General features: G+C 41.5%; 1 protein-coding gene across 3 annotated transcripts in view; it reads left to right on the top strand.

Moving 5' to 3' along the window:
* cacna1ia (calcium voltage-gated channel subunit alpha1 Ia) overlaps nt 1-27,925 on the top strand; it is a 174,154-nt gene that overhangs the window by 129,568 nt on the left and 16,661 nt on the right. For 2 of the 3 annotated variants that reach the window (XM_086076594.1, XM_086076677.1), the window contains exons 14-33: nt 45-200; nt 804-894; nt 1,528-1,682; nt 2,284-3,012; nt 4,629-4,729; nt 5,342-5,465; nt 6,095-6,163; nt 7,944-8,122; nt 8,352-8,478; nt 8,753-8,878; nt 8,967-9,056; nt 9,242-9,434; nt 11,148-11,299; nt 13,358-13,467; nt 15,519-15,652; nt 15,828-15,898; nt 18,711-18,789; nt 20,340-20,461; nt 22,648-23,070; nt 27,378-27,527. In XM_086076594.1, coding sequence (XP_085932720.1) covers nt 45-200; nt 804-894; nt 1,528-1,682; nt 2,284-3,012; nt 4,629-4,729; nt 5,342-5,465; nt 6,095-6,163; nt 7,944-8,122; nt 8,352-8,478; nt 8,753-8,878; nt 8,967-9,056; nt 9,242-9,434; nt 11,148-11,299; nt 13,358-13,467; nt 15,519-15,652; nt 15,828-15,898; nt 18,711-18,789; nt 20,340-20,461; nt 22,648-23,070; nt 27,378-27,527 — 3,381 coding nt within the window. The remainder of the gene's footprint in view (nt 1-44; nt 201-803; nt 895-1,527; nt 1,683-2,283; nt 3,013-4,628; nt 4,730-5,341; nt 5,466-6,094; nt 6,164-7,943; nt 8,123-8,351; nt 8,479-8,752; nt 8,879-8,966; nt 9,057-9,241; nt 9,435-11,147; nt 11,300-13,357; nt 13,468-15,518; nt 15,653-15,827; nt 15,899-18,710; nt 18,790-20,339; nt 20,462-22,647; nt 23,071-27,377; nt 27,528-27,925) is intronic. The other variant, XM_086076756.1, reaches the window with a different exon arrangement.

Here is a 27,925-nt window from a genome sequence, read left to right as displayed (position 1 = left end):
GGAAAAAAATGTGTATTATTCACAGTGTGTGTACTGGCTTGTAGATTCTGACTCAGGAGGACTGGAACATGGTGTTATACAACGGCATGGCTTCCACCTCACCGTGTGCCGCTCTCTACTTTGTAGCACTGATGACGTTTGGAAACTACGTGCTCTTCAATTTATTGGTGGCCATCTTGGTGGAAGGTTTTCAAGCTGAGGTAAGACTTCACTACAGTCTCTTTTCACAAAAGGCTTCCCAAACCAGTGATTCCTAATATGTATAGGTTTGAAACACACAACTCAAAGCTATAGCATTTCACAAATAATTTGTAAAATGGGCACTCTGAATACTGCATTTACTGATATCTCAGAAATTCAGAGGGATAAAACCTAATATGATTTTTTTTATTGTACAAAAATTCTGTATACATTTACAATTCCCTCCAGTAAATTAGAAGTAAGATCATTTGGGGGTGGCGTGACTCAGTGATAGAGGGGTTGTCTCGTAACCCAGAGGTTGTGGGTATGATCCCATGCCATTGTGGCCACGTCGAAGTATCCTTGAGCAAGATACTGAACCCCCAGTTTCTCCTGATGCTGCGTCATCACTAGGTTACTGAATAGTCGAATGTAAAGCGCTTTGAGGGCCTTGTAGGTGGAAAACTGCCATATAAATGAAGTACCGTTTACCATTAACCATTTGCAAAACTGAGCCAGCAAATTAAATAAGCAAAGGACAAGTCTAACAATAATACGTAATTGCTTGCTTGTGATTACAACATTGTACATATTAATCTCACTCTGCTGCTGCCCTTATACAGGGAGATGCAAACCGCTCTTACTCGGATGATGACAGGTCTTCCTGTAATTTTGAGGACAATGAGAAGCAGAAGGACTCTCTGCATCTCTCAGGTAGTAAATGTCACCAGAGGTTGTTGTTTTTGACATTACAGTATTTCTAACCATGACACAGGTATTAATAATCGTTACCACAACCAATAGTTGTCATTGTTGCAGGTACTGTATGTACATACTGCTCTTACCCTTTAGAAAAATACAACTCACAAATGTGCCAACACATTTTGAACACACACTTATGTTTTGTTCTGACTAAATTTTCTCACCGTAACTAGCATCTTTTTCTTGTCTACAGAGCACAATTGACATTTCTATTCACGACTCTTCTCTTTTCTCCCTCTTGGCAAAGTCCAAAGCATCACACTCAATAAATTAGCATGTAGCGGCGCATTAAAGCATTTACTATTTAAAGATTGGACAACCTGCTGGCAGGGTATCACCATTACGAGCTTGTCTCTGGCTCTTTCGAGGTGATTCAACTTGGATTAAAACGTCCTGTGTCTCTCTTAACTGGCCATTATGTCACTTGAGGAAATGTATTCTTGAAAGTAATGAAGTTTAAATTGGGCTCACCTATCTGCAGTAATGTCGAAGTAAAAAGGAGAAGAAACATGTCTAATCTATGTTTCCACGTGGTCTTTCGTTTATTCATACATAATAGCCTTTCCACTTGGCCTTTTCACACAGACCCAAAGATCTGCACGCTAACCCCGAATGGACACTTGGACTTGGGCCCACTGCCTGCCAGCCTATTTCCTGGAGAGAGGCTGAGCTTTGCTCTCGGGTCGAGGAAGAACAGCGTCATTTCTCTCGGGAGGGCCAACCTGGAGCAGAGGGCCGCAGTAAGTGAACAAGACCCGCAGAGGCATTCATCTTTTGCGACAGCGGATTGATATATGACGTACAGCATATTTATTTGATATTGTGGTATATCTTTACTGAATTTATATTTCTGCAGATCGTCTGAGTGTTTGCGACTCTATGAAAGACTCCAGTAGCAAATCATCGGTTTTATTGTGGCTTTTTAATTTGCAAAAGCAACTATTTGATCAAGCAAAAAGGGCATTTAGTTGATTAAAAATGCACCATGTGGATCAAAGTATTGAGTCACTGTTAGTTACTTCATCCAATGGGAGGCGGGTAAAACTTTTTAGTTAATCCTTCTATTTTCGAGAACATTTCAAGCATTTACATAGATGAACTAAAATAGTAATTGTGAACCAGGTCCTCTTGTCAATCACCAGTGGTCTCTAACGCACAAAGCTTTTCTCCGAACCAGCTCCAAAATCTTGTAGAAAGCTTTCCTAGTGGAGCTGATTTCCTTCAAAGGTGGCGCTTGTGCCAATACAAACATGCAAAGGAAGAGACAAGAGTACCCATTGGATCAGTTTGTGTTCTTGTTTTAGTAATCCAAAGTCTCAGGAACGTCTCTTTGTTTCTCAGTATTCAGGTCGCGGTTATCACAACTGGGGTCGCCCGCTGCACCGGCAGCATCAGGCCCCATGGGCTCGTCGCTCCAGTTGGAACAGCCTGATCGGAGGCCGCCCCTGCTCCTCTTCCTCTCCTTCGGCGAGTCCAGCCTTCACCTCCACCTCGGCCAGGCCTTTCTATGGATATGGCTTAGGGGCTTTAGGGGGGGTCGTTGGAGGAAGCCTTCGGATTCGAGGTCCCCGTGCCTCCTCATCCCCACTCCGCCACCTCCACAGCATACACCCAGATGAGGAGGAAAGCCTTCTCTCGCCTCCCGCTGTTGCTTCACACACACTTCATCTTCGCCATCCAATTCTCCAGGGACATTTTGTACCCAGGAGGGACCGTCGGGCTCTGTCTCTAGAGCTTCCCCAATTGCTACAGGTCCCGGGAGCCCCACATCCTCCTCCGTTGGCACACCGTCCTGTGTCGCCCGCAGCACTGCACGCTCACCAGAGGAAGAGCTTCCCTGGAGGGATGGTCATCGGTGGCGGCGCTGGCTTTGAGAGTCTGAGCGTCGGAGGAGGAGTGTACCAAGACTGTAATGGCAAAACTCCTTTGGCGCAGCTTCTTCATGCAACTCCTAAACACCAGACTGAGCAGGCTAGTAGGACAAACCACCAAAGGCTGATATCGGAAGTCTTTCCTCAGGTGAACACACGTAGTAAGGGCCAGGAGGACATGGATGATGAGCTTGACTATGTAAGTTTCTCTTTTCAACCAGTAAATTTCTGTCAAATTTCAGATTACTATACACATAGATATCAGATTATGTGTTTAGTCTAGGGTAACCAGATTATTACAATTAAAAGCAAGACACTAACATTTTACTGAAAATCACATATACAATACATTTACAACAAATTTAATCGCTAGTCAATCTGGTGACCAGTGGTTATCATACTGCTTTAGCTAATGTTAAATGCTATCATGGTTGACAGTTCAACAGCGCTAAAAAAGTCAATGTACTCACCTTTATCCAACCTTTTTTGCTGGTTGAGCAGTTTACCTCGCGCCAGTCTAACATTAGAAATATGCTGTCAGAAAAGCTTAGCAAGCGTTAAGATAGTAGAACTACCCTGCATAATGCATTTCCCTCACCCTACAAATTGATTTTATCTTTAAACCACCCCCAACATGGCGTTTTAACATCTCATTGCTAAATGACGCAGAGTTTGACAAAATTATAAGAAGAGAGTGGGCAGACTTTTTGGAAATGAATGACTCTCCAGACTTATCTCCATCTCTTTTCTGGGAAGCTGGGAAAGCGGTAATTAGAGGTAAAATTATATCATATTCATTTTCGAAAAAGTAACAGGATCAAAAATTTGAAAAAGACCTGGAAGATAAAATTAAACATCTGACGGATGAATACGCAATAAACCCAAATAACCAAATATGGACTGACTTAGAAAATACAAAAATACAGTTAGACGATATGCTATCCAAAAAGATTTTAAAAGATAGTAGAACTACATTTCCCATGATTCCTAGACACCGAAACAGTAAAGTTCTGGTTCTGGTATGACAAAAACTCTCCTGTTAGCAATTAGGTGTAGCTGTAGATGTAGATTTAGTTTAGTCGTATGAATCGCTATGACAACTGTGTGATTGACATACACAAGGCCCAAACATTAACCAGATAAACGTAGTTCCCCCTTGATAAACATGATGTATACTACCTACAGTAACTCCTCAAAGGACACAGACTGGTACTCTCATGTTAGTGTACTCAAGACAATGGAACATGAATCTTCCTGGTGAACCATTGGCAGTGTAGTGGTTCATATGTTTGTGTGGTTTACATTTGTTTACTTTGAATAGGATCAACAGTATAGAAAAAGGATAGATGTATATCCCTGACATGAAAAGCAGTCTAATACCACAGATGGAGTCTGAGTGAACAAAAACCGTGTCTGTCATTGAGCAATTAACTCTTGTCTTTTAGTACAAGCATTTATTTACACATGCAAAAATCTTCTGCTCTCATGTGTGGGATTTCCAAGCACTTTGTGTAAACTCGGCACTTCTTATCTCTCAGGCCCCTTGAGAGTCTTATTTTTTCCATTGTAAATAAGGTTGTGTACAAGAGAAACACGGTTAATTAGAAAGGACTATTCAGACATCGGGGAAGAGTATGATACAGATGGTAAAGCTGATCGACGCTCCAAGCTGTTTCTATATGTGTTGCAATACTGTAAATAACTGAAACCTTGGGAAGGGGTGAGGGGGGTAGGGGTCGAGCCAGCACAGTGTATTTTTATGTTTACGACATAAAACGTGTGACGGATCGGGCTGATACGTATTTTCCGTTGCAGAGCTTGTGCTTCCGCATCCAAAAGATGTTGGAGGCACACAAGCCAGACTGGTGTGAGACCAGAGAGGACTGGTCAGTGTTTCTCTTCTCCCCACAAAACAAGTGAGTCCCCGTCATCCACCTCAATTCGTCTTTTACCCCTTAATGATGCCAGTTGGTTCAAATAAGCCACAGGAAATTTCACAGCTAGGAAAATAAATTGTGCCCCCCGCCCCCATCCTATCAAAAGGGAGGACCAAGACTCCATTAGAGTATCGATTGGCATTTGAAGAAACAGTCATGGGAGGGTTTCTTTAATATCCTGCATCATCTTTTGTGCTTTCAGTAGATGCAGCCCTTTAATAAAACACATTGAAATGTTGCCACATGGGTTGTAAAACTGATTATTCTTTTCATTTAGTTCATTTTCTTTCCTTCCATTCCAGTACGCGTTGCTGTGAGGATATTTAATTGCTTTTGGGCAGCACAAACAGTGCCACATGCCAAATTTGGAAATGTGCGTTCAGTATATTTCATCCCATTGTATCTCGTTTGATGTGCTCTCTGCTCTGCATTGCAACAGCAGGCTGGGGCTTACTCGCGTGTCGTAATTTGTTGAAGAGAAGGATTTTAATTGTATTGGAACAGGTGGAATTATAGTAAAACAACAATTGCATTTCCTGTTTTTCCTCATTGTTGTCCCTTCTGTCACTTTGTAACGCTTTCCTGCTTTAGGTTTCGACAGATCTGCCAGTCCATCATCGCTCATAAGCTGTTTGATTACGTGGTGCTGGCCTTCATCTTTTCCAATTGCATCACAGTGGCTCTCGAGAGGCCCAAGATCCTTCAGGGCAGCTTGGTAAATCAATCAAATGCATTGATGGATGGATGCACATGTATGACACACACGATCACGTTTTCACCAACTTCGTTGGATTGCGCATTCCTTCCCTGTGACATCACCTGCGTCACGCACCTGCCGCTACCACACTCCATCCACCAAGCCTTGAGATTTGTTGTAATGTCTGCATGAGTTTTTTTTCCCAGGCTTATATTATGCTCCCCTTTGGGAGCATGGCTCTGGCCTTTGTTTGGCGAGGAATGCTGCAGTTGTCTATGTTCATGCATATCTAGGTATTATTATGTTGGAATTGTCTACTTTACCGTCAACATGATTAACAATACACTTCAGTGATATCCATGCAAATATGTAACTTTCCACCACAGAGACACATTTCAAAGGAGCTCAACACGGTAACGCAGTGTTTTAATGTCATTCATCCATTAAAAAAACGATAACGAGCTGATGAGTGTGCCTTTGAAGTTATTGCTTCTGACTACAGTTTTTCTGTAGTAATTCAGGGCAAATGAACTTTTATGGTATAAAAGGTGTCGTGAGGAAGGCTTTACTACTCCTTATTGTCGCATTGTGTCATATTTTTTTTACTGTCAACCTCTCTTGTTGTCTGCTTGTCTCTTTCAATTCAGGAAAGGGTGTTTCTCACCATATCCAACTACATCTTTACAGCCATCTTTGTGAGCGAGATGACACTCAAGGTAACATTTTACTCTGTCTCTATATTACGGGCAATGAACCCCGAACAGTACACACACACTCACGCACACACACACACCCCCACGCTCACACACACACACAGGTGTGTTTTACAATCTTTGTGGGGCCATCTTATTGACATAATGCATTTCCTAGCCCCTTCCCCTAACCCCAACCATCAAAAATGATTACCTACCCCTATTCCTTACCCTAATCTCAACCATAACCCAATTCAAACCTAAACTCTAAAACCAAGTCTAAACCCTCAGAAAGAGGTCTAAACTTGTGGGGCCCAGCAAAATGGCCCCACATGGACGAGTGGGCCCCACAACTCTGTGAAATCCTCAAATGTTGGCCCCACTATGTCACAAAAACAAGACCACACACACGCACACATATACACACAACTACACATTCGCACACAGTTAATCCTTCCTCATAAGTCCCTTTTCTTTCATTTTTTTCTTGTTTCCTCCTTGTATCCTCTCTACTTCCACCACCCACTGATAGTCTCTGTTTTCCCTGCGATCCTTTGGCACAAGTGGGCCATCCATTATGCACTCCCACAATCAATTATTAACCAATCACGCGCCGCCAAGCAGCCGCAGACTTGTCAGCCCCCCGGCCGAGCTATACATGTATCCCTCTGTGTGTCTGTCTGAGCCTTGTGCATCTATAACACATGTTGTGTGTATTTGTGTGTGTGTGTAGCATTCATCTCTCTGCAGGATGCCACTGCTGAGCTTAGTGTTAGTTGCACAAGATGCAGCCGAGTAAAAGGCACAACACAGCAGGCTTGATGAAGTGGTCAGCATGTTGCTCGATATTTCAGTGTGTTTTTTCTTTTTTCTTTCGGGGGAAGGCTTTGGACGCATTTCCCAACTAATTGATTGCCGTCTGCAGATATTCTGTACATCACAAATAGATTTCACTTTTTAGCACTATATGGAATGGTCCGAATGTAAATCGGACATAAGATGTTTGCGCTGATGTTTGAGCTACCGCAAACTCTCTGAGGCAAACACCTTCAAATGTCAGTTGTAGGTTGTTCCCTCCCGCCAAGATGGTGTTATGTCCTTATTGGATTGAATAAATTACACATGTTATATGGATTGGCACAAAAAGTAAAAATTAAGCCAAAGATGAAATGGTTTTCTTTCATGAGGTTGGAGGTTAGTTCTCTAAAGTCTTTCCATGCCACATTTATCATGATGTAGTACCCTGCCTTTTGCCCAATAGTCAGCTGGGATAGGTCAGGTAGGTCATAGGTAAGATGTGGATGAGGTTGGGCAAGTCCCATGCTTACAAATGACCAACATATCTTGATAAGATAAAAAATTTAAACACGGTCCAACCCCTGGTCCACTAATGATCTAAATTGTTTTGCCATTCCAATACCTTTTTCCATGTCATGCTTCACTTCTTTGTAGCAGGTGTGATAGCATATACCAAAGCTCGGTGATATAATATAAAGTAGTCTGTCATCTAACGTACAGTAATGAGGTGCATGCCAGCGCCCATATACAGGATGTGTGCATGTGTGAGTGTGTCAGAACCCAAAGTATTTGACACTGCTGTCGTTCAATGATAGTTTTGGTAGTCTTCCCACTAATGTTCTCCGTTGTTGCCCTTGTGCTCCTCTGCTGTATCATTCACATTTGACAAAGAGCTGTTTCCCTACAAAGACAATACAACTTGTTTGTAACTGCCAAGCGTAGTCCGTGTTCTGTAAGAGCGTGTTTCACCTTCCTTACCTTCTTTCCTATCTCATCTCATCTCCAGGTGGTTTCCATGGGCCTGTACGTGGGGGAGCAGGCATATTTGCGGAGCAGCTGGAACATTCTGGATGGCTTCCTGGTGTTTGTGTCTTTAATTGACATTGTGGTGTCAATGGCGGGCGGGGCGAAGATCCTGGGTGTGCTCAGAGTGCTCCGTCTGCTCAGGACATTGCGTCCTCTCAGGTGCTCTAAAAAGCAACAAATTGCACATTTTTCAAGTTAATAAATATGTTAAGGACATTATTTGCCGCACAAAATGATTCAGTGCAGTGTCACCGCTTTTGAGGTGATTGGTAATGTGGCAATGTTCTTCATGACATTGAAACAACATTGCAAAAAATTGTCATCTGTCATACTTTTGCATCGCAAATATTCTTTTGTGATCTTACTTTGCATCCCCGCCTCTCCACAGGGTGATCAGCAGAGCTCCGGGTTTAAAGCTGGTGGTGGAGACCCTCATTACCTCTCTCAAACCTATCGGCAATATTGTCCTCATCTGCTGTGCTTTCTTCATCATCTTTGGTATTCTTGGTGTCCAGGTAGGCCAAGTTTATACACTTTGTGGCGGTATTGTTTTTTGTCACAGAAGACCACGGCACATTTTATAATGTGTCTTAGCTTGCAGTGTTTAACCCTGCTCGTCAGTGGTCATTTGGCAGGGACTGTACCTGATTATCTTGTTTTCACTCTTAAAAGAATTCATTTAGTCACTTAATGAAACAGCAAAACGTCCTTAGCTGGAAATCAGCTCATTATTTCACTCTGTGTTCTCTTATCCAAGGCTCATTTGTTTGTGGTCTCCTTTTCCAACAGCTGTTTAAAGGCAAGTTCTTCTACTGCCTGGGGACTGATGTTAAAAACATCACCAACAAATCAGATTGTCTACAAGCCAACTACAAGTGGGTTCACCATAAGTACAACTTTGACAACTTGGGGCAGGTTAGTGTTGTCTTTGTTTATTGTATAAAGAACATTGTGTATACTTTACCTTACGTTGTTATTTTTCCCCTCCTCAATTATTGGTCAGGCCCTGATGTCCTTGTTTGTACTGGCCTCTAAGGACGGTTGGGTCAACATCATGTATCACGGTCTGGATGCTGTCGGTGTGGACCAACAGGTAAACACTTGGAAGTAACACAGCACTATTTTAGAACGAGATAATATTATTCATTAAGTTTCCTTTTTTTCCTGTCAAGTCATCCAAAATCCAATGTCAATGAATCACGGACATGTCTGATTAATCCCACTCTGCCTTCTCTCCTTTCCGACCCCAACAAACCTAATCGCTCTCTTAAACAAAAGCCGGTGACCAACAACAACCCCTGGATGCTGCTTTATTTCATCTCCTTCCTCCTCATCGTCAGCTTCTTCGTCCTCAACATGTTTGTGGGCGTGGTGGTAGAGAACTTTCACAAGTGCCGCCAGCACCAGGAGGTGGAGGAGGCCAAGAGGCGTGAGGAGAAGCGTCAGCGGCGTATGGAAAAAAAGAGGAGAAGTAAGATGAGGAGGACAACAACAATGGCAGGACGGGCGTTATATAATGTAAAATTTGACCAAGGTTATACTGTATATAAATCATCTATATTTTGGTGAGGATAGCATGTTTTTAGTGCCCTTCGTCAGCATGACTAAGCAAAGACAGAAAATTAATTTAAATAGATCTTCAGTGCCAACAAAGCCTTTTTAGCAGACACTAAATTAGGTACCCTGTCAACAGGGTATAAATTCCAAGTGCAGTATATGATGCAGCTAAAAAATGTATGTCCATCATCATCTTTTTATTTTTTTATTTAATTAATACACAAACGACTCAGCTTTCTTGGGTATCATTTGATATATACAATATTTCTGTTCTGGACAGTCTTTCAGGACAGGAATTTAACACTACCTGGCATTACTGACATATTTGGCAGAGATTTTTTACTTTATTGACGTTTGTAGGAAGGTAGAACTTCATTGATTTTCAGTTAACATGGTAGGTGGTGAAATAATTATTTAATATCCTAAATTGCTCATGAGCTGCTGAAAAAGGATAACTTTAAAGCTACAGTGTGTAACATTTAGTGCAATCTAGTGGTGAACTAATAGAATGCAATGATTTTTAAGCATGCACACTACGGTGCCTCAGACAGAGCACAATTCGCAAGCCTACCACCAATTACTACCGATCAGTGACTGGAAGACTGCAAGGGAAGCTCAGCCCTCCCCCTGACAAAAATAAATTGAGGAAATATGCACTACTGTGCGTACAATTTATGTGCTATAATAACTTGATCTGTTGTTCAGAATATGCTACTTATCACAAATAACTGATTCGACTTCCTTCTAATTCATCCCTGCAGTTCCACGGCACTTTTATTTATTTATTTACACAGACGCTGCTTCGTAGAGTGGGTTGTTCCACTGCGCAAAACTGGATGGTCATTGGATACATGCTGGGCTTTTTCCAAACCCATCGGATGCTCAGCGTCTCTGGGGGTATATTGAACAGTGGGCCGGCCCCTACATTCAGCTACTGTGTGATGATTGGATGATCTGTCTGAGGCGTAAAAAAAGAGCTTCCCCTCATTTGAATAACTAGCAGCCGCCACTGCTACTGATTATTATATGGAGTGAGCGAATGAGCGAGCAACCTGCCGAGCAGAAGCTAGCGTGAGCAGCACACAATAGTAGTTAGCAAGAACTCACTAGAGTGTCTAACAAGAGTGGCTAGCAATCACTCGCTGAAGAGACTAAAAGAGCGGCTAACGGGAGAAGCTAGCAAATGCTAGCGAGAGCAAATCATAGGGAGACATTTACTGAGACAAGTTGTGGGAGCTCAAATCACAGGACTCAGCGACGACCTCCTGCAGGCCTCAGCTGTTGCAACTACCACCGAGAGGCTAACTACTTTCACAAAGTTCTTCTCTATTGGGTATCTGTAGCAGAAAGATAGCGGCAAAACATGTCAGCCTCCTGTAAGGCGCATTGCGACCTATGTAATATAATTAGTGATTACTAGACCTACAATTTTGTAGGTACAAATGTTTATTGATGCGATAGAACATATTTTTGGGGCATATTATTGAAATTAAAAGTGGGTTATTAAATGAATGAATTATTATTAAATAATGTACATTGACCCTTTCTTTAGAACGAAAAAAACTATGATAAGGTGCAACTATTACCTTTTTTACATCTTAGTTTAATTGCATTTTTCCACCCACAGAAGCCCAAAAGCTTCCCTACTATGCCAGCTACAGCAACGTGCGTCTGATGATCCACACACTGTGCACAAACCACTACCTGGACCTCATCATCACGTTCATCATCTGCATCAACGTCATCACTATGTCCCTCGAGCACTACAATCAACCTCGCGTAAGACATGATTTATGTATGAGTGTGGTCTAGCTCTGATGTCCTCATTTAGATTTCACTTCCCCTTTGGTATTTTTTCCCTCACACAATACTGGCAATTTTACAAGCTTGTTCTCAGGGGGAGGACATTTTGCGGTGATATTTTAAAACAAATGTTGGTGCATCTCACTGCAGTCTTGTCCACAAATTTGCATGGAGGCATATTTTGGCAGTGGCTGAAGCCAATACAATGATCTGTGATTGCACTGCTCATTTGACGTGGTGAGTTACACAATACCTGTTCAATCATTGCTAATGAGACATTTTGGGTAGAAGGAGCATTGAAGAAAAGTGATGATCTTTCACATGAAATACCCAATCAACCTTTATCATAGAGCAAAATAAGACAGAATCATATACAGTGGATATAAAAATGAAATAAATCCCAATTATGATATATAGTACAGTATACACATATGTAGATATAGAGATACAGTAACAAGTAAACAATATAAACATATGTACAGTATGGAGATATAGTGCTGTATATCTATGTAGAGAGATTGAGACTAATACATTTAAATTTTGCCAGTGGGCTTTTCCTTCCTGGCGGAGTACAACCCTCACTGGAAACAAATCCGACTCGGTCGTACAGGGACCGAACAGCCCGTATCAAGGGGCTCAGTACCCCGTACTCTCGAAGCACCCCCCACAGGGCTCTCCGAGGGACACGGTCGATTGCCTTCTCCAAATCTACAAAAAACAGGTAGACTGGTTGGGCAAACTCCCATGCACCCACCTCAAGAGTTCCCAGACTCTGCTCCCTTAAAGAAGACGTGTCGGTGGAATTGAGGAGGACTTTGAAGTATTCTCCCCACCGACTCACGACGTCCCGAGTCGAGGTCAGCAGCACCCCATCTCCACTATACACAGTATTAATGGTTCACTGCTTTCCTCTCCTGAGATGCCGGATGGTGAACCAGAATTTCCTCGAGGCCGTCCGGAAGTCGTTTTCCATTGCCTCACCGAACTCCTCCCATGTTCGAGTTTTTGCCTCAGTGACCGCCGAAGCTGCGTTCCGCTTGGCCAGCCGGTACCTGTCAGCTGCCTCCGGAGTTCCACAGGCCCAAAAAGCCCAGCTCGCTACGCACCCGACCTTTTTGGCCCCTCCTACAGGTGGTGAGCCCATAGAAAGGGGGACCCACGTTGCCTTTTCGAGTCAAGGCCTGGCCACCAGACGCTCGTCTTCTCGCCCTACCTCCAGCTCAGTCTATTGCTTTTAAATTCAGAACTTCAACTCTATTGTAGATCTTTTCAATTTTCTTTTTTGTTTTAATAAAATGATTTCATACATACTTTAGTTTTCTTATTTAAATATAAGATATTAGATACAGTTGTGCTTGAAAGTTTACATACCCTTAGGGCATGTAATTATTTAACACAACAGCAAATGTACAAAAGCTAAATATCACTTATTGACACAAAAATGCTATTAATCTTCACCAAAATTCATACGCACATCTCTAATCATGTCAACTTCATCCTCAGAAAATATCAAAACAAGTGCCACAGTATTTGGGATTTCATGGGCTCTAAGGTTTTGTCTTCACCACGCTCGTACGTAACTATACATACCTCATGTAAACCTTCAAGCACAACTGTATGTACCGTATATTTATTTGATTTTAATGTATTTAGATGGATTTTTTTTTTATGAATCCAGATTGAACCCTTGCGGGGTTTGTTGTTGTTTTTCTTAAAAATATAGTGATTATGAAATTTAACAAAATAGCCTGGAATCATTGTTTTGGGATGAAATTTGAATTTCTAAGTCAGTCTGCATAACTAAGCATAGGTGCAACTATGGTTCCTTTTTCGATAAGTGGTAAATGGGCATATTTGCATTTTTATGAATAGATGATGCAGTGTTCATGCCTCTGGCCTGATTGTCTGTTCCTCTCCAAACAATGGGGACGATTCCAAAACGGTTTCCCCCCACTTGGTGCAGCTGAAACTCCTCCATCTTAGGTGCACACAGACACACACTCACACTCTTGCCTCTTGACTGTCTTTTCACAGTCTCTGGATCTCGCCCTGAAGTACTGCAATTATTTCTTCACCTCCACTTTTGTGCTGGAATCCATACTCAAGCTCACCGCCTTCGGCTTCCGCCGCTTCTTCAAAGAAAGGTGTGCTGTGAATTTGTTCGTTTATTGTGTGCACGTGCTAAGATGTATAAAAGTGAATAATTCCTTTGCATAATCAGTATGAACCTTCCGCCTTGGGGTCAGTTTACTGGTCAAAAAAACCTTGCAAGCCATTTCAGTGTGTAGCCTGGCAATGAAGGCCCCTTTTGGATTATATTCTGAAAACAACATTTCATGTGGGTCTAATGAGTTAAATCATTGGTACCCAACAAGGGGAAAAAAGAAATGCCATAGTATTATGCACTGGGAATGATCTGCCTAATGCACATAAATGTCACCATTATTTACCATCTTCTTCTTCTTCAGTGATTTTTCATACATTAACAAATTTAATTGCATGGAACATTACATAGATTTTGTTTCATCTGACTGTTAGCACTGTTAAATTAAATCCATCAGTATGTTTCATTTTTATTCTTCATTTTTTAAATGTAATGACACATTGATCTGGATTCATACAGAATATTGATTGTACAATCTCCTTTGAAGCATTTTTGTACTTGGGAATTGATCATATTTGGTTATTTTGAAATCACCATTGAAGTTTCTGGCAGCCTTTTTGACCAATCTAAGGTTTAATTTAAGTACAAAGTAAAACATATACAATTTGCGTGTGTGCCAGTAATCTCAAACTAACCCCATCTAATGGTGTAAGACTGTGATTGTCGCTATAACTAAGGTTTGGTGTTTTAATAATTGATATCTTGTTCTCAGTTTAATATCCACTCAGTGTATGTCTGGTTTAAGTGAGTTATAATTTTAGAAGTGATTGTAACACAGATGACAATGTCAAGAACAGACAAGGACATTTTCTGCAAATATGTTGTCCGGACTGATTCAACCAAGAAAGAACGAGGACTAATGAGTGAAAATATCAGCATAAGATGGGGCGGATGTCGAGAGAATGTATCACACGTTAACGCGTCAAATGTATTTTAAAATATCACCAACAGACACAAGTGGTCACTGTGCATCATGTCATTTTTTTTCTGGTTGTCGGGCCACATTAATAGCAGCCAGGGACACACTAACACAAGATCAGCAATTGTGAGAGTCTAGATTATTATGTATGTTATGAGACTGACTGTCGATACGCACTCATTTATTTAATCGTTTTCCTCATTGTGTCAGAGTCAGACATTGTTCTGTTCTTGCATCTGAGCAAAATCCCCTTGTAAATAAGACAACAAAAAAAAACAGCTGCTGCTCTCATTACAAAGGTATTAAAGCAGTAAAAGAGACAGTTTCATTTACCATGATAAGATCACGTGCCATACAAGGTCCATTGTATGCGATGATAGCAAGTCCTATTTTTCCAACACAAAAGGTAATAATAGAAGTAAGCACATTTAGATTGAGAATTTACAATGGATATTTTAAGAAGCAGTATTGTTGTTTGTCATAGAGCAATTTAGTAAATTAGCCAGACCACAGCCAGCTATAAAGCAACACAGGCCAAAAGGAACTTGAATGTTATCACAAATAGAGCGGCTGTTGATCACTGGCAACTGGTAACAAACTGACTGCACCACAAAGATTGCAGTTAAAATTCACATTGCGCAGGCCAAGAAGTGAGTTGATGTTCAATTACCACAGGCTAGAAAGAAGCACTTAATCACCCCATATAACCACTTCTCCCAACCAATAACTAGCACTGATTAAAAATAGCACTTGTACAAATTGCAGAGACCAAAACTAATACCGTAAGTAGCTTAACAACCATCATAAAGTAACTTGAACACCTCATGAAATCCACAGTCAATCATCCAGTAGCACGAGTCTAGAAATTAGCCTTTAAACTCATTGGAAATCATGCAGTTAGGAATCTGACTCCCGTCACTCAACTCTATATTTATAGAGCACTTTAAAACTGTTTTCTTACGATGACCCCCCGGAGGCAGCTGATAAAATCAAAACAGCAGAGGCTCCGGATTTGAACCCTGCGAAACACCAAACGTTCCGTTATACATGTTAATCCATTTTGCACATATATGTCCGACCACAGAAATAGAGTATATGTGTGCTTGTGTCAGGTGGAACCAACTGGACCTTGCCATTGTGCTTCTGTCCATAATGGGCATCATACTGGAGGAGATCGAGATCAGCGCTGCACTGCCCATCAACCCCACCATCATCAGGATCATGAGAGTACTGAGGATAGCGCGAGGTGCGTGTCGTGTTTGAAATACTCTCAACGCACAAGATTTAATTCAAGTTGAAGTTGCTTTGCGTGAACATGCATGTGTGCTGTCAATTAAAAGCTGACCTTAGCTTTGTTTTGAGACACAGTTTGTACCTGAATGCCCTCATTGAATTGATTTGCCTCCCACATATTCGTACAGTCCTGAAGCTGCTGAAGATGGCCACAGGAATGAGAGCCCTGTTGGATACGGTGGTCCAAGCCCTGCCTCAGGTACACAACCGCACACGCGTGCTCATACAAACATTCCACGTAAGCGCGAGCGGCCCACTCTCAAGGAATTCCCAGCACTCCCTTTTCTCTCTGTCAGACAGCAACTTTAACTTTTAATAGATGACTCAGTCGTACCTCACACCCATACTGTGTCACAACACTGTGTGTACTTGAATCACCGGGGGCTCGCTAAATCAAGTCTGGAGCGCCAAAATCTGTGGTGTCCTTGACCAAAGTTGACCATTCCCAGGAAACCTTCCTACTCACCAAGTAGGTTAAGCAATGTATTATCATGAGCAAATTAGCAGACAGCAGAGTAAATATTCTGCCAAAAACGATCATATTTACACAAATAATTTCATGTAAATATATTCTAAATGGACAAAAGTAATTGGACACCTGGTCTACAGGGAGTGAGAATAGCATCAGAGCTACAGTGTAACAGTGTCTACTTTTGTAGAATTCCTGGTGTTTCTGTCTATATAGCTTGAGAACATTTGGACTTCAAGCTGAGAGGGCCTTACTCACAATCTCTGTTGTAGTTTATCAAAACTGTCTTTCAAGGGTTTGAAATGGAGGTCATTGAAACTCATTCAAATCTACCCTTTTGGACCTTTCATTGTGTACTTACCATACTGCTTCCACTTAGTCTCAACTGTTTTAGTAAAACATAAAATTACGATTAAGGACCATCTATTTGACGGATTAATTGATTAACTCATTCACTCCCAGCCATTTACACTGAAGCAACACCCTTCGATCCCCGCTGTTTTACTGGATTTTGACTGATTTTGCAAAGCTCACAGAATATTGTGTTCTATTGCTATAAAAACATGGAACCAACCAAAATAAAGATTAGTGTCTTCTTTCATCAGGAAGTATATTTCTATCCTTTTCCGTTTTGCAGCAATTAGCATTGGAATATAGCTAAATTTCATCATTATTCCCAAATTTGTTTAAAACATTTGGGAAAGAGCTTTTTGCAACATGGCCCTGGTTGATCTCTAATACTCTGCTGCCACCTTCAGGCCGTTTTTTGTAATAACTACCATTGCTTTAAGTGTCCCCTTCAGGTCAGCGGCTACATCAAAGCCTTCTCTATGCTCTAGCATAAAAAAATCAATATAAAAAACGCATAAATATGTTTTGGGGATCATGGCAATATTTAAAATAGAACGTTTTTATACGTTTTTGAGAGAGCCAAATGAGTTAAGAAGTGTTTTCCAAGACTTTTGTTTATAAAGGGTGCATCGCATCAGTTACTAAGTAAATGAAACACACTTGTACAGCACATGTTCTTTTGAGGACAGGCAAACGTGCTGACCATCCAAAAGTAAGACAAAGCAAACACAAGAAGGGAGGAGGTTAGCGACAATCTGAAGAGAGGTTACAGCTTCCTCGTCTGTTTTTTATTGATCTGCTCTCATTAACACTGAAGCCTTTGCTCTGTCCCAAGGGTGCCCAGGGAGGTAATTAAAACTCAGGCTAATTAAACAGTTCCAGGGAGTATCTCTCATTTTCTCTCTGTTTTGTATAAGTGCGCGTGTGTGCTTGCTTGAGGTCAGGAAAGCAGAGCTACAGGTGATGGATCCGACGTGCGGTCTGATGAGACATTCCACTGTTAAAATAAATTATTCCATCAAATGGATAACGAAGACATTATTGATGTTTTACTTTTAACCCGGGACAACCCACGGGGTAAAATTTGGCCCCTATAAATTCTGCTACTCAAATAACAAAGACCTTTTTTTTTTTTTTACAAATTTAACTTCAAAAGTCCAGAGTGCCACTTCTGACCCCTGCATGGGGTCATCTAGTGGATGAATATTGCACTTACATGAGCCAGAGTGGTGGTGACAAGATGGCTGGCAACATGCCAATTTTGTTGAGCTGGAAATCAATCCAAACAAAACCATCTTCTCAGCAAACCATTAGATGGTAAAATTTTGTTTTTTTTGTTAATCTATTTCATATCATGTTGCAGAATGCCTAGGAGTATGTTTTATATCTATATATATATATTGATAAATTAGCAACTCTGAGCTAGTTTAAAAAAAAAAGGGTTAAAATTGAAAAAAGATATATTTTGGTGTTCAGTGAAGTTATAGCAGTCATTTAATGTATAATTCATAATTTTCCAAAGAAGAAAAGAGTTCTTGGGTTCTCCAGGGTTAAAAGTTTCAAGATGTTTATGACTGATGCGTATAGTAAGAATCGATGGGGACTGGTTACTAAAAAGCCATGGCTTCTACCCGTCAGCCCTTCTTTTGGATGTAATGTGTTCGAAAGGAAAAAATTAATAAAAGAAAACAAAGCAAAAAATGAGGGAAATGTCCCATATTACAGCAGACAACAGGGAATGACTCTTGCCAGAATAATAACAGATGCATGTGGAATCGAATATGACATGAATGTTTTTAATGTTCTCTAATTAAATTAGCAAAATGTGGCAACACTTTCAGTAATGCAAAGTAATTTAAATGACTATCCTTAATATAAAAATATCTTATCATTGCATATGTCCTGCAGTCACGCCTTTTATTATGCGGCCTAATGTGCTGAGGTTTTTCCAGGTTCATGCTGTGCCCCCCCCCCTTCTTTAAAGGGCTGTGCTTGAGCCTTGTTTTTTCCCCTCCTCTTTCCTTATGTTTTCTTTTTTTTCCATCTAAGAAACTCGAGGTGCATAGGCAAGATGCCAGGCTTCCCATTTTGTCTTCCTCTGCTGCTTCCAGGGATCAATCAATTAATCTGAATTTGAATGAATCTGAATCTGAATAGTTCTATCAAGCTTTGTAATGTTTGTGTTTTTCAGGTGGGTAACCTGGGTCTGCTCTTCATGCTACTGTTTTTCATCTACGCCGCCTTAGGAGTAGAGCTTTTCGGAGAACTTGGTGAGTAACCTTTTTATTACAACTCATACAAACATCTCTGGGTTAGAACATTTGTCACAGTAGCGCTCTTTCATGATGTGTTTTGTAGCAACTACTTTGAGACGGGAACACGATATTGCGCTGCAATTACCGTAATTTCTGGACTACAAAGCGCACCTGATTAAATTTATTACAGCTAAATTTAACCACAAAAACGAATTTGTACATATATTAACCATGTTGTATTATTAGCTGCCGCTCTCCACATTATATTAGTTCAGGTTATAACATTGGATATTTGCAAAGGAAAAGATGGATTTTAAAAAATACTTCTATTTACCATAAACAACGGTATATGCTTTCCCCTCCCAAACAATGCCGATGCCAGCTAAATGACAGAGTATTGCCCCAGAACCTCTGTCTCTCTTGTCACGCGAATCTTCTAGGATAGCGCCTGTCATCCGTTGCGAGCGATGGTGGGAGTCGGGTAGGCAAACAAACAACAGAGAGGGGTCGCACAGCAGAGATGGCTGTATTTATGGCACATCTTCCCTATGCATAACTGTAAACTCAACTCAACGCAGTACGCACACAAACTTCCACATTCCTCTCTCAGGGAGCCTGCCCCTCCCTCAACCGCCAATGGCGAATATTCAGTATGAGGGCGGATTGGGACACTTTCATTGGTCCACTGTGACATGTTCGGCAATTTTATTGGTCAGACGACGAGACTTGAAGCTTGTCAGTAAAAAATCGGAAATTAACAATGGCAAATTAAGCCACAGAGTTCAAAGCATGGAAAAAAAAAAGTTGTGTCTTATAGTCCGGAAATTACGGTACTAGAAAAGTGACATGTTTTAATTTAAGGTTGCAGTTACATTTAGATTGTGTTAAAAAAATTTACAGAAATGTACATCTTGTCATAGGTCGAAAAGACTATCTTGATTCAATTTTGATGTACTAATGAATCCAAACTTGCCAGCTCTTTGAAGTTATGGGTTTTACAAAAAACTAAAAAACATTTGTGTGACAAAATACTGTGTAGTTTTCAACACTTCAAGACCATCAGTATCCAGCTGGTGCACCCAAAACCTCATTGAATCCCATTAAAAGCAACATATTTTTTCTCCATCCTTAAAGTCTTTTCATTAGTTCTCTCACAGTTAGCCAACGGGGAATCAACTCACTCTCCAGTGCTCTTGAAGTACTGTCCTTAAATGCCACGTTGCTACAAGAACATACACTCTTCATCTTGTTAAATTTCTGCCGTGCCTGAGAAATGTGTCTCTTTCTTGAGGTCATGTTTAAGTCTATTTTGGGATTCAAGCTCAAGGACAAATGGGGCAACAGGTTTCATTGCTATTAATCAAAAAAACGTCTTCAAGGCAGCTTAGCAGCTGTGATGCTGCAGTTTTAAAGGGGAGCAAAGTCTTATGAAGAACGGCGTGCCGAATTTCTCGAAATTATCTCTTGTCACATCAAACTGTATTTCCCCCTCTCTTTACATCATCCCTTCTGCTTTCCGCATGACTTCCTCCCTCTTCCCCTGCATCCCAACTTCTCATCCTTAGTTTGCAATCAAGACTACCCGTGCGAGGGCATGAGTCGTCACGCTACCTTTGAGAACTTTGGCATGGCCTTCCTGACTTTGTTCCAAGTCTCTACGGGCGACAACTGGAATGGCATCATGAAGGTGCGTTCAATTTTCTGCATGCTCACTTCTTCAGTAGCAGATGGACCATACCACTTACGAATTACTCAGTGTCGGAAAAGATTTAACTCAAATCGTTCAACCAAGTACCGACAAGATGCCCCGAGAGAGACTAAAGACAAAATATCCTTTGTCTTAATCGTGACTTCCGATGGAGGAGAAATGTGCTGGCTCAGCAAAGGGCTACACAAATTTCCGCTCTGATGGATAAGGAAGTGACTGTGGCTCATTGAGCACGCATACCAAACACTAATTACCCTTGAACGCACACCTCCTGCAGCTATCCTCCCTCCCAAAACACTCCTAAGCTACGCAGAAGATGAGGAATTATGTTATGGAGCTGCAGCAAGTGTGAATGATACATGAAGTGGCTGGTGATTCTGGTATGATGTGAAAATGTGAAGTAAAATAGAGAAATAAGATGCAAAAATAATGTTGTGCTGTGACGGAACTCACTGAGTAAATGTCAGGCCAAATTAGATTTAAGACAAAAAGACCGGCTTCAGCTCAGAGGGGTCATGTGTGGGCACGGCCTGGATGAGACATTAGTATTTCCTCCAAAAAGCACTCTTAGTGGTTCCTACCACCAATGAACTTTTGGTCGTAAAATTACTTACATAAAAATTATTTAAACTTTAAGTTGGGATGGTTGGTAATAAGTATAATACTAGATATTATAATTTCTTTAACGGCACGGTGGTTGACTGGTTAGCACGTCCTCCTCCCAGTGCAGAGGACGTGAGATCGAGTCCGGGCTTCGGCCTTCCTGGGTGGAGTTTGCATGTTCTCCCCGTGCTTGCGTGGGTTTTCTCCGGCTACTCCGGTTTCCTCCCACATTCCAAAGACATGCATGGCAGGTTAATTGATCACTCCAAATTGTCCATAGGTGTGATTGTGAGTGTGGATGGTTGTTGGTCTCTGTGTGCCTTGCGATTGGCTGGCAACCAGTTCAGGGTGTACCCCGCCTACTGCCCGAAGCCAGCTGGGATAGGCTCCAGCACCCCCGCGACCCTTGTGAGGACAAGCGGTTAAGAGAATGGATGGATGGATGGATGGATAATTTCTTTAAAACTTAACTTTAATTACGAAATTTGTGGTAGGCTCGATTCCACAGATAATCATCACTACAACCTCGAGTGTGATACTGCTTCAATACAAAAATCCCCATATATTAACAATATTAAGTGACAGCAAATTATGATTTGTTTGTGTAGCTAATCAAATAGTTCCGCAAACGGTGCCTAGCTGCAGAGTTAGCCTTCAACGCACATGCTAGCTAGCCAAAGTGTTAGCATCAAGAGTGACAAGAATTGCAAAAAATGAAGCTTGTTAAGGAGCGAGGTGGACGGCATCACGTCATGCCTTGTCCCACGTTAATTATGCTCCTCGACAAGCAACAGATACACAAAGTTGTTCGTAATTGAAAAATGAAACAACAACTGTGACCGCATTAGCCACGTTAGCTTGTTGGCCAAATTGTGTTTGTACATTTAATGTGTCATTAATTGTGTCGTTTAATCACGTGATGAGCAAATTCACGTGTTTGTGGTGATATCGCTGTGCTTGTCCTCATCTGACAACCATTCATAATATTTCTGAAAATAAGTCCATCTAGTTGGGTCAAAAATAACCCAATTATGGATCAATTTGACCCAACTTTTTGGGTTGTTTTACACAAAATGACCCAAGTAAAGGATCTGACCAATATTTATGAATTGTTTTACGCTGAAAGACCCATTTCTTGACTCAAAGTTGGGTCAAATCGACCCAAGTAGAGGATCAGTCCATTTTTGACCCATAGTTGGGTTATTTTTTACCTAACTGTTTTTAGAGTGTTGCAACAATAAGTTTTTAATGACCCGCAGTACGAAGTGACTTTTGGCTTTTCCCAGTTAGAAGTCACCACAGCAAGTCACTCACATGTGTGGCACATACTGTATGTTATGCCGGATGCCCTTCCTAACGCAACCTGCCTATTTATATCCTGGTTTGGGAGCAACAGTGAATTGGTATTGGGGGCATGCATATACCATAGGGGTCTTGCCGAGGGACCCACATTGATGTTACTATTCACCCTGACTAGGCCTAGTGTATAGTGTGCATATACAGATAGGTTGCTAAAATATTGTCCACTGATCTTCATCCTCCTGTCCATCGTCTGTGTCCAGGACACATTGCGGGAGTGCCCACCAGACCACGGCACTGATGTGGACTACGCCTGCAATCCCAGCCTTCAGTTTATCTCGCCCATGTACTTTGTCTCCTTCGTGCTCACCGCCCAGTTTGTGCTCATCAATGTGGTGGTGGCCGTGCTGATGAAGCACCTGGACGACTCCAACAAGGAGGCCCAAGAGGAGGCGGAGATGGATGCAGAAATTGAGCTGGAGCTGGCCCAGGGCACCCTCTGTTGCATGGGCGCCCCCGGTTGCGGCGGCGGAGGGGTGGAGAAAGGCGCGGTCGCCGCCGGATCGGCCCACGGTACCGAGGGCTGCAGGCAGGAGGGAGGAGGGCGAGGAGAGAGGGCAGCAGGAGGGAGGATGCCGTACAGCGCCGCTGACTCCAACCGACCGTTGTACTCACCAGCACATGAAGTGAGTCTCTTTCTGCGCGTATGTCTGTGTGTGTATGTGTGCATGTATGTGAGTGTGTGTCAAAATCAAAACACTTTTTTAATTGGCTAACAAAATAGATATTTGAGTTGCTCTATTTATCAAAAGAGGGTTAGGGGTCAGTAGTCCTTTTAAAGTTTAGGGTTAACCAATTTTCACCTGACATGACTTAACACAATCCACAAAGAGATATCATTATTTTATGTACATGTTCAATGACCTTATAACTCATTCTTAGCTTTGTAGCCTTGACGCTGAGAAGTCCTGATGTGGAAGACAAAAAGAGCAATAAGATTTATAACCAAAATAAAATGAAGATTTCCCTGCTTGTGTATTCTCCGTGTATCTTATCTAACGTATCAGTGCAGTAGTTTATACTGAGAAAACAAAACAAAATTGTGAATTGTGATTTGATTGATGTTGACAAGAGACTCCTTGCCTTTTTTCCCATCATTTTGACAGCCACGTTTTATGGTTGTGCTCTCTTTTTACAATTCCCTTTTTTTCCTCTCTTGTATCTTAAAATTAAATTTTATTGAAGCTTTCAGGGCTTGTCGTGCATCTAGGATATGCTTCGGGGACCTTGATTCATAGACGCTAGGCATTCTCCTAGATTTACAGCATACATAGACAAATATATCCTGTGCACGAATACCACTATCACCTTCCTGTCTATCAGCATCAAGTTGGCAAAGGTTCTTTGGAGACTGGGTTGTCAGAGGTCACACAAGTCAGACATGCATTGCATGAATCAGTGCCCTAATTAGCCGCTTGCTTCTCAGAATGGGAAAGAAGTAACCTACATTCACACCTACAGCTACAATCGCATGCCTTGTTGGACCCTCCCCCTCATTTTTACTCGCATTTCATTCATTTGGTGAGTTGCAAATGATATCAACACACGTTCAGATGACTCATCGGCTGCCTTTCACCTTCACTTCAGACACGTGGAGCCATTTTTAGCTCAGCGTTGGCTGATAGAGGAACATATTGCGGACCAGGGAGAACACGCATCTCGCTAGCGGTCTTGACTGATATGCATTAAGGGATCTGTAATTTATTCAGTCCCAGGGTTTAGTGTGTGTTTATATGCGCGTGTGCATATGTGTGTGTTTAGTGAAGTAAGACTCAAATGAGAACGTGGGCAGGTCTAACAGTGCTGCAAAATTCACAAAGTGTAAAGTCAATAGAGTCATAGTGAAGAACAAATGCATTGTGGCTGACTGTAGAGAAGAAAGAAACTGATTCCATCAATTTTGCATCCATAAGGAGATAGGAGATAAGATTAGGGAGTAGGGAAATCTGCGGTCATGTGAGGTGCGGTAAGGGAGAACATTGGTTAATATCACTGTAACGTGCCTTGGTGTCCTCATCAGAATCACCCAGTCATGAAAATGTAGCAGAATAATAACAGTTCAATTGGTCAAACATTTGCACACATACCAGTACAGGAATCTTTTAAAATTGTGTGTACGGGATTATGGCATGTCCAGAACACAGCTCTAACTACAGTGTGTGTGTAATAAGTAAATAATACTAAATATAAATATCCAAATTTGCATGTTTTTTTTGTCTACAGCAATTTATTTGATGAATCCCGAAAAATCGCGTCAAACATTTTGCATGTGTCGCAGGAATCGCTGTGCACCCTGCGTCATATGAAGGTGCTCTGTCAATCGGAGATCTTCTTGCATTTCCCTCTAAATGTACTTTGCAGGCACCGATGTAGCAAGTCCGTAAGCTTCTGCCATGTAGACTCTTCTGCGCTGAATATAAGGGAAGGAGGGGGCCGCTTTGATTGGCCGGGAATCAAGTTCTGTTGTGTTCACTCCCACAACAGCGCAAAATGCATTCCTAGTTGCGCCCTTATACCAAAAGAAAGAAAACTCCACCCACGCTCACAGTTAGACTGCACAGTGACATTACAACCAGCATTTTGTTTTTCTTCAGTGGAGGCTGAAAATATTTACATTTTTATTTCAGAATTTCCGTCATATTATGTGCGCAGTCAGATGTCGTTAAAGTGAACTCTCAATTGATATTTCTTTGTATAACCTTTTCGAAATGTGGAATATATTTGTTAAACAGTCAGCTCGACAACTGGATCATGTTACTAAGTGAAGGTCCACCATGTACCATGTGCTCAATAAATGCCATAATTAGGCAAAAAGACCCACACTGCCGACAAGCTCACATAAAGTATTTGGCTATTTGCATGTACATTGTCTGCCTACAGTAAAAGTTTGTGATCTTGACTAATATGGAATTCTAACAGTATAACATATTCCTAATACATTAAATATCGAATTTTGAAATTTTTTTTTTGAAGGCACCTTAAGGTGATAGTGACTTGGGGGCCCCGAAATCCACCTGTTCATTCTGGGACTATGAAAATGTACTTCAGTTCTGATAAAACTGCATACATGTCAACATTAATCTAATCTCTTTACGGGCAGCAAATATTTACAAAGTTGCTGTCTCTTGTTGTTTTTATTACATCCGAACTGCAGCTTAACCTGTCGACTTGATTTCCTCCAAGCAATCAGATTGATACGTCCATCCACAGCCCGATCAGTTTCGAGTTTAGCAAGATGTATTTGTGAGACGACGTATGTGTAATCCTGTCAATTTAGCTGCTTTACGAGATTACGTTGATTGATTTGATCAGATTTGCTTCTTGCTGAGTTTGCCAGGCAATCTTCTTCTCCCTTGTGCTATTTTACACACCAAGATTTTGCTGCAATGAAACACTATTGATAGATAGCTGGTAAAAGAAGACAGTCGGAGTTACACAAACACACACACGCACACGCACACGCACACACTGTTCGAAAGGGTAAAGGGAATAGGAGAGGAGAGATAATAGCTCAGGCAGTGACAGTCGGATAGAGGTTGTAATTAATTTCAGCTCTCTCTCTCTCTCTCTCTCTCTCTCTCTCTCTCTCTCTCTCTCTCTCTCTCTCTCTCTCTCTCTCTGTCTCTCTCTCTCTCTCTCTCTCTCACTCTCACTCTCACTCTCACTCTCAACTTCAACTCCCAGCAGACGGGCCCTATTGTTGTCCGGTAATACAGTTATTAATAGAGGCCAACACATAGGCCACCACAATCAATCAAACATTATCGTTCTATCTAGCCACCTACACAAAATAGACTCTCTTGGAAATGTCTGTGTGATGTGTGTGAGGTGATGTGCGAGAGAACACAGGGCAAAAGGAGGCATTGTAGCATCATTTAATTTATTAATGTTAGGATTGTATATTTAATAGTTGGGCCACAATGAAAAGAACAAGGCAGTAGTAGACTGTTTCATGATAATTATCAGGGGCAGAATGTTATGACAGTAAAATCCAAATATTACTAGGACATTTTTTTTCTCATATGTTATTTCAATGTGATCAGAACACTCATTTGTACTCTATAGAGCCATAGTTGATTTTAATACATTGGTGTGATTCAGAAATATGACTTTTGCACAGCATGTTTAGAAATTTGCATGTGTGCACACAAATTATTGAACAATAGTCTGTTCACTTGGACATCAATAATCTCAATAGAAAACAATACCATAAAACACACAAACTGTTTAGCAAATTTGAATGCCTTATTTTCTGTCATATGTAACAACTATATGTGAATACAACTTAAGTGGTAAAGGGAACTTAACATACTGTTTAGCAACATTTTGAGAATTTATTTTGAAGTCATTTCTTTTCAATTCCCTGGTTGAACTAGTCTAGTTTCTGGCAGGTAAACCCAGACTGAGTGAGTCTTAAATGCTTTCAACCTAATCATGCCCAGGGCACAAACATTTGCTTGAATCTCAAACTGTTACAACAAGGTACCACACAAAGTAAATGAGGTGATATATCAAATGTAATTGCAGCGTTCTCCGCGCTCGCGGCTTTTAGAAGTAAAATATGTTACCAGGCTAATGAGGGTTTAAAGTGCTCCCATCGCGGAATTGGTTTTATCCAAAGAGAAAACGAGCAGAATCCGTATGGAAGTATTGTTGTGGATGATGTGTGTGCCGAAAAGGTTCTCTTGAAGGATGCCTCATGACAGTGAGTTTGTATCTTTACATGCACAACGGCATTTTTTTCCGACCCTGACGCCTGTCTTTGCATTTCCCTGCGTGTTCTTTGTCCTCGCATGTCGGCATGTGCACATCTTTGTTGTGCCTGCGTGCAATTTTGGTCTGCTGGCCCGCGTCCCGTGTGTGTGTGTCCCCGTGTGTACGCATGTGTGTGTGTATGTGTGTGTGTGTGTGTGTGTGTGTGTGTGTGTTCCAGGAGAGCCAGTGGTTGGACAGCGTATCTCTCCTGATCAAGGATACATTAGAAGGGGAGATGCTGATGATCGACAATCTCTCTGGTTCGGTCTTCCACCATTACTCCTCCCCTCTACCCATCTGTAAAGACTGCAGGGGCCACACGCACGAGGTACCACCCTCATGTCACGTTAACACGTGCACAAATGCAGCACATGCACAGGAGCAGAACCACTGGCCTCCATTTTGGGTTCAAAATGTGTAATAGCGGTGGGATAGCGTTCTCTTGTTGTCCGAGAAAAAACAAAACAAATTTAAAAACTGATATCTGACGTAATATATCAAGCATTGTTCTTATCCATATAATGAGTGCAAATGCAACAAAAAGCTGGAGAGACGATAAAACACAAATCTGGGGCTCCATTTTCCTGTGCGGCGCGTGGCGTATATCTGCACGGAGGTTGGTTAGACCCGATGTTGGTAAGTTCACAGACGAGTGCAGGCCGGTGGATCGACATGGCAGAAGTACATCTGCGACCCACATCGCAATGAAACCCACAGTTGGATGAT

The sequence above is a fragment of the Leptonotus elevatus genome, chromosome 1 (genome assembly GCF_054856555.1).
Source record: "Leptonotus elevatus isolate MCC_2025b chromosome 1, RoL_Lele_1.0, whole genome shotgun sequence".
NCBI classification, from domain to species: Eukaryota; Metazoa; Chordata; class Actinopteri; order Syngnathiformes; family Syngnathidae; genus Leptonotus; species Leptonotus elevatus.
Note: the sequence above shows the minus strand (reverse complement) of the source record. Positions and strands in the feature narration are given on the sequence as shown.